At 37.9% G+C, this 14,007-nt stretch overlaps 1 protein-coding gene across 9 annotated transcripts in view; it reads right to left on the bottom strand.

Annotated features, from left to right (window-relative positions):
* Nucleotides 1–14,007, bottom strand: part of XYLB (xylulokinase) — a 136,535-nt gene that overhangs the window by 108,241 nt on the left and 14,287 nt on the right. For all 9 annotated transcript variants that reach the window (XR_016467910.1, XR_016467911.1, XM_090143185.1 and 6 more), the window contains 7 exons: nucleotides 11,251–11,369; nucleotides 9,517–9,598; nucleotides 8,494–8,534; nucleotides 7,946–8,061; nucleotides 5,932–6,047; nucleotides 3,804–3,877; nucleotides 2,992–3,088 (listed from right to left, as the gene is read on the bottom strand). Coding sequence is in view for 7 of the 9 variants with exons in the window: in XM_090143185.1 (XP_089999311.1) it covers nucleotides 2,992–3,088; nucleotides 3,804–3,877; nucleotides 5,932–6,047; nucleotides 7,946–8,061; nucleotides 8,494–8,534; nucleotides 9,517–9,598; nucleotides 11,251–11,369 (645 nt within the window). In the remaining 2 variants the exon portion in view is untranslated. The remainder of the gene's footprint in view (nucleotides 1–2,991; nucleotides 3,089–3,803; nucleotides 3,878–5,931; nucleotides 6,048–7,945; nucleotides 8,062–8,493; nucleotides 8,535–9,516; nucleotides 9,599–11,250; nucleotides 11,370–14,007) is intronic.

The raw sequence follows: 14,007 nt of genomic DNA, 5'->3' as shown, positions 1-14,007 counted from the left end.
CGTCATCTCTCTGTGAAGTTGCCATGGTTTTGACCAAAGAAACGTGTATGTACCTTATTACAAAAGGTTCCCAAAATAGGCAACAAGCACAGCTATATGATCAGTGTCTGAACTCCAGTTGTGAGCTTGGCTTTCAAAAGAGGATGGTTGCAAGCAGAAAAAGGATGTGATAAAACAGAAGGTGTTTATGATACAATCAAAATCCAGGAAAATAAAAGCATAACAGCAAACCTTCAACTTATCTGCATGGATCTCTGAATGAGAGGATGTAAACAACAGGCACAGACCAAACATCACTTGTTTGTTTCTAGATCACAACACTCTATCCAACCCTCAAGCAAAACAGGATACAGGGTGTTACTGAATGATTTCCCCTGAAATCTGATTGAGAAAGATTAGAGCAATTAGAGCATAGTGACACAGACTTTTAAACCCCTCAAATCACAACTAATGTAAGGTCTAACTTTTCTCTCAAAGATCATCCCGTGACTCCCTGCCATTTTCAGAACAAGGTGGAAACACACATCCCAGTTTCAAAGGAAAAAATCATGAGACAGAATCCCCTGCCCTCTACTGGCAAACAAGCTGCACTGAAGCCTGTATACATACACAGCAGCTAAGAGCTGTTTTAAGGCTTATTATACTATTCTTCATAGTTCGTGAAAGATCTATAATGTGAGATTATGCAGTGAGTTTGACACATCCAATACATGTAAAATAATACTTCAGCATCATTGCACCTCTTCCTGCAGAGCTAGGTAGAATGAGAAGCTTTAAAGTACTTCTACTAGCAAGATAATACATTCATTAACTGAAAATAAATTTTAAGAAATTATCTAACATTTGTAATGTTTACAGCACATATCCAAGAACTCTGAAAGAAGTATTTTCTACAAAATTCTCTTCCACAAAAAAAAAAAAAAAAACCACACCATTTTCTGGCATACCTGCAGCTTTTGACAATTACAGTCAGCCAAAGTGCATTTGGCCCAGGAATGGAGAGGCAGGTTCACAACTCTGCAAAAATGACTTTGCAGCACCTTGATGCCAGAGCTGTAGAAATCCTCAGCCAGGTTTTTGGCTCATTTGCTCATTTGAGATGGTGCCACGTAAACCTCATGATGACTTCAGAAAGTGCTTGTTGTGACTGACCATATCACTTCCATCTTCTGTTGCAGATAGATTTAGAAGTGTCATCACTTAACCTTCTGGATTTTGCGAGTAGTTATTACTCACAGTAAAGTATTCTCTTACTGATGTAAACAACAGATTTACACTGCTGTAATTGTATTTGTGAATGCAATTCTTGATTCCTGGAAAAATGAAAGTAAATTCCCCATGTAGAATACGCCTAAAAAGAATTGAATAAACACAAGGATCCTGGCTGCATCTTTCATACAAAAAGTAAATGAGATTTAATCACATTAAAGCCAAAAAAAAGCAGCCTGAAAAGCAGCAGCTATAGCTATGAAACAAGAGAAAGCCTGATAGTATCAGAGTAACTCCCACAGAGCTCATCCATACCCTGAAAAACGTTGAGAACACACCCTGTTTTCAGAGCTGTCACACAACAAATGCAGATGCAAGCTTGCCATCACCACACAAACAACAGAAGATGACATTTAAATAATACCACTAAGGAAAAGTAGGAGATGCATACAGCCTACACTACGTACAGCACTTCTTTCTCAAAGCAACTCATCTGTTAGTTACCAAATAGCTAGACCCTTGGGATGAAACAAAGCAAAGGCATACAAGGTTCCAAGGAATCTAAAGGAAAACAATGTAATCACACATCTCCTTTTTGCTGTAGATCCTACAACACTAAAGTTTTTAAAAAAGGTATGTGTGCTTTTAAAGCTTATGCAATCCTACAACTAGTGAGGTTTTCATCTGCCCTACTTAGCCTAAACATACATAGAGATAATTTCTACCCACCCATTCCCATGTCAGAGTTGCCTGACATCTTAAATAGTTCTTCTCTGACTGTGTTTGTCTGAACCCTGACATTTATGAAGTACAAATGTATCCTCTTCAACCATGAGCTTCCTAGCTGCATAAGCCCACCATACTGTAAAGCCTAATCTATGAATGGAGTAGAAATAGGTATTTTAAACACAATCTATTTGAATCTGTCTGCATAAATAACCTCCACAATTAAATACTGTTTCAAGTACAGAAGAAAAACAAAGTCGCAACAGTATCCCTCATGATTGTGGATAAGAGCATAGGGGTTGGAGAAAGTAAAAGGCTTGTAAAGAAAGAGGTCAGGATTTGCTTTCAAGTGTATGAATAACCACCGTTTTATTTTGCAAAATCATTATTTTAGAAAACCCTCAAGAAGAGTTAAGTAAGTGTTGTTAAGATGCTGCTGGATGATGTACTGGCAGAAAAGAAAAAAACAAAACAGCTTCTCAAATTTCCTGTATTTTTCCCCTTGAATTACACAGGTAGTAGTGATCTGCTCCCACCTCTGTAAGTAAAATACCAGCTGATTTTGCTGCACTAAAAATTCTGGAGTGCAAGGTCTTTTCCTTTCTAAATCACAAGACAGGAAAATGACTTCTGTTTCACTAGCAGAAAACTCTGGAGGTAAGTGAGCATCTTATGGCAGGTCCAGGAACATAGATTTCAGATTTTCTGAGTTACAGCCTGGTGCCTTAGGCAGAAGCCTAGTTTTTTTTTCATTTAACAAAGCTATCGAAGTCCAAGCTCTTATTTAAAAATTGACAGTGCAGCTTAGTAACAAATAGCAAGAATACTTGAAAAGAAGTAATCAAAGTTTAATCGTTGCTGCTTCTGAAGTTAATATCTGCAAAAACTTGTCCCCAGAATCCTGTCAAAAATGCTTCCAGCAGGCTCATTCAGAAGTCATACCAGTTTCTGCATCTTTTAGGACACGATTCACAATACTGACATTACTGTCAGAGCTCCCATCTGTGTGTTTGAACTGTATCACCATTAGTTCTGCAGCTTTTTCAGCATACTTACTGACTTTATACCCCAGCTTTTCAGCATGAATCCTCTTGGCCATGAACTGCCCTTCAATCAAGGCTCGTATTTCCACCTCCTTTGGAAAGTTCAAAACCTGTATCAAAAGAATGAATGCGTTAAGTTAACCAGCATCTTACACAGTATAAAATGCCAGGCTGGTGACAGGTTAAAAGCACAAGACAGATTATTCTGCTCATTATCCTTGTCTTCAATCCGAAGTCAGGTTCCAGCTAGGCCAGTTCTCTATTCGTATGCATAAGACACGTAAAGACTCAAAAACGCAACCCATAACCTTGGAACTGCTGGCAAATCCATCAGTCCTGAAATCAATGCAGAATGGAAAGAGGTACTAGTGTGAACTGTAAACTATTAGTATTTCTCAACACCAAAGGCTGCTTGAGGATCAATACCTCAAAAATTGAAAAATTAAAGTATATGAAATTCAAACGCTTTAAGCAATGCCAGAGAGTTTAAATCTATGTATTTCTGTCTGCACAAAAGTGAAACAAGCTTTTTGTTAGTTGTTACAAGTTGCATCTTTCAGTCCTCTGTTAACCAGATGAAAACTAGCAGAAGTGGGAAAACACTGAACTAAAAAAGCAAAGAACGTTTCACAAAAAAAGTTGAGTTTTTCCAGTACTACAATTAGTGCCTACGAACTTGTGTAACAGCAAGAAGCAACTAAGCATTCATTTAAACAGTAGGCACTTGGAAGTGAGCATCTCAGCCAAGAAAAGAGATAACAGCAAACATTTCAAGCTTTGGCAGCACACCTTCAAGGTTTTAGGCAATAACTAGATTATCACTACCTTTTGGTTCTCGCTGTTGAATCTGTGGATCCCAACTGCTTCAGGAGTGATTTCCATCACATCAAAGTAGAAACCTGCATCAGTTAACATTGAAGAGTGTCATGTTTTCTCCTCCCTCAAAGCTGTAATCTTATTTCAGCACAGAGCCGAAATAATAAATACATATCATTATGTTTAGAAAGACATTTGATATACCACACAGTTTGTTTCTTAACTAATTTCAGTCCAGATTTAATAAGTTTAATTACTTTTGGCTTTACAAAAAAGGCTAGCTCTAGGCCTCCAACACTTCATTAGAAATCTAAGCAATATAATAAAAGATAAGTCTACCAAAAAAGTTCTCATCCACCAAATCATGTACATATGCAAGTAGCACAGTACTGAGATAATATATAATAGAAATAGTTTCAGTAAGTTATGTGCAAAGTTGAAAGAAAAAAAATGAAAAGAGAGGTTTGTAAGAAGCGTGTAGGAATAGCAGAACATTCCATGAGCTGGATTAGATTTCATGAATTTATTAGAGAGCATCAGATATTTTAAGTCACAAAGCAGAGCTGGTCTCTGAATAGTTTTTATGAGATCTAAGGAAATGCAGCAATGCTTTGCAGACACTTAGACAAAAAGTATGAGAAAGATTTCCTTTGTGTTGATGGCAAGTTGGTCAGAAAAGATATTCAGGAAGGGAGACAAAAAAACAACAAGAACTGGAAAGCTGATCAGAGTAGCTAGGAAACTAAGAACAGATTGTAAGGCTCAAGTCTTCGGAATGAGGATATGCTGCCCTAGAAGACAAATGAGCATTACCCCCCAAAAAACTTCACCCTAGCAGCTGCCTCTGCTCATCGCCACATCTCCAAAGCCTCCAAAGGCATCATCTTGCTCAGAGTGCACAGAGAACAAGGGATAAAAGAGAGGAAGCCGAACCAGGCTCTTCTCCACTCTGCTTTGCTCAGGAAATCAGAGACTCCTATATTTTTACATGTTTACAATATCTCCAAATAACCCAGAAGTCATGCAAGGTTATCAGTTATCAAAACTGAAGGATAGCTTTCATGAAACACCCATTTTTATAGAGGACTGAGTTATCCAAGTGAATATATTGTAACACAAGTTTTAAACTTAGGCAGCGTCCTGGTATCCCTGATATTAATAACAATGTTTTCATCAACTTACATTTTTCTTTCATATTGTCTGACTTTTGGAATAACTTCCTCCTATCTTCTGAAACAGCTGACTTGATTCATCTTGTGGCAAGAAAAGCCTGGCCACTTTAATACCCCCCAGAGACTGGATTTGACAGGACACAATATAGACTGTAAACATGAAATCAGTGCTAACCTCACTGTGTCAAGAAACTGCATCTTAAATTCACTTTCTTAAAGAGTGAAGTATTCTACAGCTTAATAACCCTACAGTGTTTTTTAAAATTAATTTTACTCAGATCTAACATGATTGCAATGACTTCAAATACAACAGTTAAACATTAATCTTGATTATACAAATGCTCATCTTTCACTACCTTTTAAAATGTTAAATTTTCAAAAGGAAAATAATGTAAAAATTCGTATACATGAGTTTGTTAATATTTTTAAAGTTTTCAATTATTTTATTTCATTCACTTAGCCTAACATGGAGCAAAACCAGGGATGCAATGGCCTTTACAACATATGTAGGGCAAAACGCAGGACATTTGGGTAAGATTTGATATCACTGCTTTATTCACATGCACAGAGCAAGATTCTAGAATAATGTTAAGAGATCAGAATGACTGAAGACTGAGGGAAAAAAAGCATAGAGCTATTTAAACCACATGGCTTGAATCCTCAGCAAAAACACAAATCTCCTTCAGAAATTACTCATTTTAAACAATCTGCAGTTAAGATGCCACTACTCCTTTTCAACGGCCGAAAGAGATCCATAAATACTTTTTTCTTATTTAGTCAATATTGAATACTATCATAACACTCAGCCTGCCAGAGTATTTCTGAGTACACATTAAAAATTACCCTTGCACATCTTAACTTAATTCTTGATCCTTTTCATGACTCAAGTAGAAAGTAGGCACAACTCCTACTAAGTCATGTCTTTAATCAAACTCAGGAAATCCCAGTCCTGCTAAGGCTCATACCCAAGTTCCCATTGTTTCCAGCAACAGTAGATGATAAAGCTTTGGAGAATTCATCCCAGGAGCCTGAAGCACACTCATTTCGGATCCTCTCTCTCATCAGTGAGCCGTTCTTAAAACTGAAACACAAACATACCATATGCATTTTCCAACGCATTTGGCTCTATATCTTTAAAGCAAATTGCTGTTTTATGTAATATTGCTGCTTATTTACATCAATTGAAGACAGCTGGGCAAAACTATACTATCCTTCCTTCATTATGGAAAGAGATGGAGAAGGAAGAAACTGGGTAAGAGAGAAAACTCTTACAAGACATGTTGATGAACACAGTGCAGAGATGCTCTTCTGCATCTCTCTAATGAGTTGGCTTACATCTAGGCTAGCAGGTCACACCATACTCATCTAGCTCTGAACAGCTACCACATCTCAGAGCACCAAGGACAGGAGTTGCAACCCAGCACCTGGCTTATCATTGTTTCCTGGAGTCCAAAGCACAGAAGAACACACATCAGCTCTGCCCGTGCTGGCTGTGGAGCAGGACTTGGGGGAGCTGTGTTTTTGTAGTGAGAAATGTCTGAACTGTGAGGTAGCTGACTTCCTGTCAGAAGCATTCTGTCATAGTAATAAAAGGTTAGCTGTGAGATGACTGTAAGGAGGAAAAAGAGCATCTCTTCACTGCATTACATCATTTATGATTTCAGGAGTATTGTACTGGTATGGAGCTAGCTTGGGTCCAGTAAGACTTATGAGGCCTTGCTCCATGCCAGTATTAGCAAAAGAAGTCAAAACAGAAGAATTAAGAAAAAAATTGAAACTTAAATACAAAGCTTCAAAAATAGCTAACTGTTGAGAAACCATATTATGAAAATCAGTAACTTGCAATCAACATCAACCTTCTAAACTCAACTTCACAACCCTGCTCCCACTGTCATCTACAGCATCCTATCTTTATTCAGATAAAGACATCACAATTAAAAGGCAGATGTGAGCTCTGCTGAAGCACCTACAGTTTGATTTTGTGATATTAGAAAAAAAAACCCAAGAGGTAATCTCAAGATCCAGAGGGAACAGGTTGCTTTAATCAAGAAGGCCATCAAATCTCCACTTCAGAAAATGCCATTTATACCCCTGCTAATTTGTAATAATTGAAACAATGTTACTACTACAGCATACAAGAATCAGTCCAAGTAGGGGAATCAACATTTCTTTAAGAGGACTGTACCTGTAAACTCATAACTGATGGATCAATTACATCCATTCCTGAAATTCTTCCCAAGCAATAGCCCCATTCACTCCCACCAATAAATTCTGTGCTGTGTGCAATCCTGAGGATTTAGACTTCAAATGTATCTGTAAAATACTTGTATCTGTAAATATTTGCCTAAATACTCTGACTTGTAAGTTTTTTTCCCTGAACACGGGGACAATATAGCTTCAGGTCCTCTTTCCTTCTATTTGGTTGGACAGCAGCCAAACCATTCCCAGATCACAGCAGCCAAAAGCCACCATGAGGATCATTCTCTCAGTTCAGTTTCTTGAAATCTCAGTATTTTCCACATGTGCAGCCTAATCTGTCCCTGAACAGCACTGATTATACTCCTCCATGAAAAAGAAACCCCTCACCTGCCCCACTATGTTCCCTCTGGACCACTAGAATAGCACAGAAGTTGTACAGTCTGGTCAAGCTTCTGCCATTCCAGATTATTACATTTCAAAAAGGCTATTATTCCTATACATTAAATACACTATCTTAGATTCATTGTGAACCGGCACTATGAATACATAAAAATAATTTTGTCTTTTTATTGCCATGAAAATCTATCCATCATAACTCTGCACTTGCAGTTACCCACACTACACAATGCAAATGCTTTAACACTGATGCAAATAGATTGCCACAGACCATCATACAGAATGCTGAATGTTCTATTCATAATCATTTTGCAAAAGGAATAAAACAGTAACACAGAAATATGCTACTGATCCCAAACGTACAAAAAAAATTAGTGATATTACCATAAAAGTGCCATGTATGTTTGAGAATCAACAGGATTGCAGAGGATATGACCTTCTAAGGCTGGAGTTGGCTCCTGGATCCACAGAAACAATGTGTCACTTGTGCCAAGGCTAATCTGGAGGGGGAAAAAAAAAAAGTAATTGAGGCGTTATCACAACGTGCATGGAAAGCAATACAGAAATTAAATTAAAACCATTTGTTATCACCACTAATTGTTTTTAAATTACACATTAAGTCAATTGGATTCATATTGAAGCTTGCTCTGACTTTCAGGTTGTCGCATCAGTGAAATACATACTAGACAGAGACTTGGGCCTTAGTGACTGGAGCATTAGTTAAAAATAGTTACAGAGTTTACTTAAAATCTTTCAGACAGCTTGCAGATTGATAGAAATAGAACAAGCATGAAGCCAATAAACAGAAAATCAACACTAGCAGATTAATTTGACTGATAACCTACAGCTACTGTCCTTGTTACTGTTCCACATTTCATACACTCTATTTATTCAGGGACATGAACAGTTTTCAGAAATACTTTTTGACTTACTGCAATATCTCCTTCTTGAAGCCTCATCCCCGCCAATGATGCTGAAACCAGAAGCCAGATAAAAAGTTACTTGTGTGACTCAATTATAGCATACTGCATGAGACGTCACAGTACATTGAATTCACCATCTCAAAGTAGAATATAAATGGCAAGTATACTTGTGACAGCCTTGGCCTATACACTGTAAAAGAGTTTGGGTGATGGAGTTATTTTTGACACTGAATCAAAAACGTTCAAGGCAAAGAGCTACAGAGCTGCAGGATTCTCTGAAGTTTTGTATGGTCAAGTTTTAAATACTGTGGAGCCTTATTTAAAGCACAAAGGCTTTCACTTACAGACTACTCATGCATCTATTGGACTAAACTGAATTTGAATCTCAAGAAAAATCAGTTCAATTTTCAAGACATTCATCTCCCATACTGCTCATGGGAAACATTTCTGGATGAATCCTGTATCTCAATCCAAACCTGGACATGCTCCTGTAATACACGTAAGCACTTTCACAGTCTTGAGAAACAGATGGCTTCACTCTGTCTGCACTGAAACAGTCTTGAGAATTACAAAATGTGACCCTAAATTAACATCTTTCTTTATAATGGGATCTACCACTCTGACAAAAGGTCAGCTCTAACTCTTAAAGAAAAGCTGTAACATCTATCTCCATCTCTTTGACTCAAAAGATACAACAGCAGGCTTTGAATTCACATTTCCTAAGTCAAAAAAGGAAGCAATTCATTTTAAGAATAGACTGTTAGGTGGAGACAAACAAAAACTGAAGTTATCAGGAGGCAAATGAAGCCACCAAATAATAGGCTAAGTGGAAGTCATTTGCAGTACCCTACTTATCCAAGATGCCTATATTTAAGAATAATCAGTGAGGGATGGCTGCCAGAAAAAGCTATTGATGCTGATAAACGTGATCTTCTTTCACAGTATAAAGGAGTATCTGAGAATTAATAGTATTGATCTAGAATTTTAGTACATAAACATATTCGCTGAATCTTACACACTTAATCATCTCACCTGGATTGTCTCCTGTAAAGGCTACTATTTTACAGTCTGGGCTAAACTCATAACGCTGAACATAATATGGAGAAATGGATCCCTAAGGAAAGAAAGAAATATAGAGTAAGGAAAAAAAGCTCAAAATTGGAAAATAATCTCACAAAGTACGACACAGTGTTGTAACATAGTCCTAAAAACCCACAGAGCAGCTGCAAAAATAATTTCTGTATATTTAAGGCATAAATATTTTCCAGATGCAATTTTTTTGTCAGAGAAACTCAGAAATACATGCAGATTAGATTTTGAAATAGATCAAGTAAGCAGTAGCATTTTAGCCCTGGTTCACTCATATTATTCACATCAAATAACAAACATATCCACCTATTCTGCACACATGCATGAAATAAACAGAAATTAAAAATCCAATGCAAACACAACATTAATATCCATCACAACATTAAATGTTGGAATACGAGGGGTCTGGAGCACAAGTCTTATGAGAAGCAGCTAAGGGACTGGGATTGTTTAGTCTGGAGAAGAGAAGGCTCAGGGGAGACCTCGCTGCTCTCTACAACTACCTGAAGGGAGGCTGGCCAAGGTGGGGGTTGGCCTCTTCTCTCATGGAATAGTGACAGGAATAGAAGGAATGGCCTCAAGTTGCACCAGGGAGATTCAGACTGGACATTAGGAAATAATGGAGGTGTTAAAAAAACCATTTAGATGTACTAAGGGACATGGTTTGCTGGGAAATAACTGGTAATAGGTGGATGGTTGGAAAGGATGATCTTGGAGGTCTTCTCCAACCTCAGTGATTGTGTGATTCTAATATGACACCTGTTATTTTAGGGGCCATGAACTGCTTTTTTTTTCTTTTCTTTTTTTTTTTTTTTTTTTTTAAGACAGAGCTGATAGCCACAGAGGGAAAAAAAATAAGAGAACACAACAATTAGCCTTAACAAAAATACAAGGACTTTTTAATATGTTTCTCTCCATTAGAAAAGATCAGCATTAGAATCACAAGTCAGCTACATTAACAGCACTGAATACAGAGGAATCAGGTGACAGATATCTATACTGTTTCACATGTGCACCATCTAAAGAAATAGCTTTTTTTTGTGTTAGATACTAAGACTAAGTTGATCTACTCTAAGATACATGAGCCTTGATTTGATTTCGTCATTATACTACGTGAATTGAGGAGCTCTAAACATCCCCAATTATTCACAAAGATTAACTCATTAATTGTACAATTTAAAACAAGGCTCCTGTTAAGTAATGCAAACGTTGAGTTTGTTTCTGCAGCAATAAAAGCCACACACAGTTCCACAGTAGCCAGCTGACTAGGGGACATATGGGGAGTGGGAAGGGAGAACCCCAACAATTCTCATCACTGGAGCATCTGCCAAATTGTTGGTCTTCATAGCACAGAGCATGCTAGAATCCAAGGTGATCCACGGTGAAAGCTATGACATATCTGCTACCAGTTTCCAAAAGCATCCACTTCTGCTCTGACACACATATGCACAGAATACCTGGAAGTATCAAATCAACCAACATAGCTCTGAGGATAATTGTGCACATAGACACATGCTCAAATATACTCCAAGAAAGAACCATCAGTAGAACGCTCAACAAAAAGCTCTATTCTTTCCAGTGAGAAACATTTTGTGGTTCTTTGTTGTTTGTTTAGGCTTGGCTTGTTGGTTATTCTTATTTGTTTGCTCATTTAAACTCCTCTAGACAGGCACGTACCAGAACTGAATGGGATGGCACAGGGTTTCCCAGTTTCTCCACTAACCCTGGTGCACAAGCATCAAGGCAGGGTGCCGACCACACCTTTTCCCAAATTTGCAGCAGATTCATACCAGAACCTGAAAGATACAGATCAAAACAAGCATAGATCATTAAACAGAAAACTAGGGTAAAGAAAACAGACGGTATTACATCACAAAATTCCACCTCGTTACAGGCAGCAGAGTTCACAAAATATTTTACATCCAAATAGAATGGTCTCAGCCCTTCTAAGTATAATTGATACTGATGATTCAACCTAACTGCCTTTTATCTGTAAGGCTGCAGAAAATACTTCTCTGATGCATGCTGCAACAGACAAATCAGCTATTTCCAAAGGAAGAAAAAAACCCATGCCTCCCCACTGACTCCTCCTCAATCTTTCTGCTTTATGCAAACACTTCGCTACTATCTAGAAGTGATGCAGCAGTGTCACTTGAAGGTAAGTTGTCCTCATCTGAGACCTAACAACAAAGAAATTCTATCCTAGGCAGCTTGGCTATACACTACTATCTTTGAGCATCAAACCTGCACCTACATCCACTGCCCATTGACTCATCTTCGTCCATATCAGTGCTTCCTTCTTCAAAGACTACAAAATAAAATACCAGTTGCAAAAAATCCAGCTTAGAATCATAGAATCATTAAGGTTGGAAAAGACCACTAAGATCACCAAGTCCAACCATCTGGCCATCACCACCATGACCACTAAGCCACGTCCCTCAGTGCCACATCTCCACACTTCTTGAAAACCTCCAGGTATGGCAACTCTACCACTTCCCTGTGCACATCATTTTCTGTTTCACCTCTCATTGCTTTTTTCCCCTCAACTGTTTTATTTGCATTGTCCCAGTTTATAAAGTTAGCTGAAGTTGGTTAGCGATCAAATCTAACCAACCTACTAAGCACTGCACATCCCTTGCTTATATTTCTAGGATGTCTTTAATTGCACATTTCATTAGACTTGAAAAATCTGTAAGCACTACTGGTTAATGCTGTTTAGGGACATATTAGTCTTACACTGAATTAACAACATTTTCATTTCAAAGACAGTTTAGCCTGTGACTTATTTCAGAAACACGTTCTGAGCCGAGCACTGTGGAATACCTGAAGTTTACTTCAATTCAATACATCTTAAAACTGTGAAAAAACACAAAAGCAGTGAAGTTGACCCAACAGGCACTGTCTGTGGAATAAGATGACACTCACAGTGTTGGGACACAGAGGAAGAGAAGGTTTGTAACCAAATTTCAGCCAGCATATCACAAGGCTCTTACTCTGAAGAAATACACAAGCCTGCCATACTCCCTCTGCATACCCCATTGCTGGTTAATCGTGCACAAAGAAGATGACATTATCAATTCCCAGCAGCCTTTTTCCACAGATTAAAGACATTTATTTATAAAATATCTATTCATACATTTCAATCCTAAGCATCACCAACAAGGTCTGGACTTAATGCTTTGTGCTGCACAGACACCTGAATAAACTAAGCCAAATAGTAGGAAATTTGAACTATATTTAGTAACATTTAAAATAGAATTAAATTTGTTAAATTCAATTCATCTAATTTCACGCAAATTAAACACACTTAAATTATGTACCAGTTAGTTTCTTTCTCCACTGTTAGAGTCACTACCATCAAGAGAAGGAAAGATGACGACTCAGACCAGCTTTTCTCAGTTCTCTTAGATCTAGCCATCCCTCCTGCCTAGGAAACCGAAGTCCAGCATCACCATCTGCACTTCCAGGGGACGGAGGGAGTGGGCAGCCTTTTTCCAAGCCTCCCAGGCATTATAGGGCTGCCTAAGAAGAATTAAGCAAAGCTAGAAAGTTTCCTTGAAAAAGCTCCTAACCAGCAAGCAAGGAAGTCTTTAAGTAAATAGGAACTTTATTAGAGAAAAATTAGCTGTTTCCTCAGGGTTTAAATCCTTCACCCCCATACCCTGCAAGCATAGGGAAACACTCAACCACTATCTTCACATACAGTTTTGGAGAGGTAAAGAGTGCTTCTAATCTTTCCTCCATAAAATAGGGAAAACATTAACATTTATGACTGAAAAGGTCTAAGCTTATATATATAACTGAAATAGCACTTCAGCTTTATTGACTGGTAGACACAGCTGCACAGAGACTGTTATGCCCTGATAAAAGATAGACGAACTAATTTACCTCACTCTCAAAAACTCATTTAAAACATGTGAAACAATTACTTGATAAGAACAATTTGTCTATTGGCCCAGATCACCTTATCCAACTACAGACACCTGAAAGAGAAACCAGGGAGCTGGATGCTCCCTGGAACTGCTTCCTCCTTCAATTACAGATGGAGCAATGCAACCTAACTCAAGCACCTCTGGTTATGATCTACGCCACTTCTAGAAATGAAAGTTAGTAAAAAATGGTTTAAGCACATCATTGTAAGTTTAATATAAAAATAAGTAATAAAATTAAAAACAAAGAAGAAAAAAAAACAACAACAAAATGCAACCCTTCAACTTGCCACTCCAGATGTCACCCCATCAGTAATGAGGAAGGTCAACAGTCAAGTCCACAGTCTGGTAAGAGTGGAGGAAAGGTTCAATACAGAAGTGAACAGAATTCAGTATCCCACTGCAAGCATCACTGACTTAAGATGAAGTGTTCAGGAGTACAACTGGGTCTTGCTAACATTTACTGCTTATGCAAAAATACAAGGTTGGAAAAAAAATCATCACA

The sequence above is a fragment of the Phasianus colchicus genome, chromosome 6, assembly GCF_987193195.1.
Source record: "Phasianus colchicus chromosome 6, bPhaCol1.hap1.1, whole genome shotgun sequence".
In the NCBI taxonomy this organism is placed as follows: domain Eukaryota; kingdom Metazoa; phylum Chordata; class Aves; order Galliformes; family Phasianidae; genus Phasianus; species Phasianus colchicus.
The sequence above is the reverse complement of the archived record's forward strand: the minus strand, read 5'-3'. Positions and strand labels throughout refer to the sequence as shown.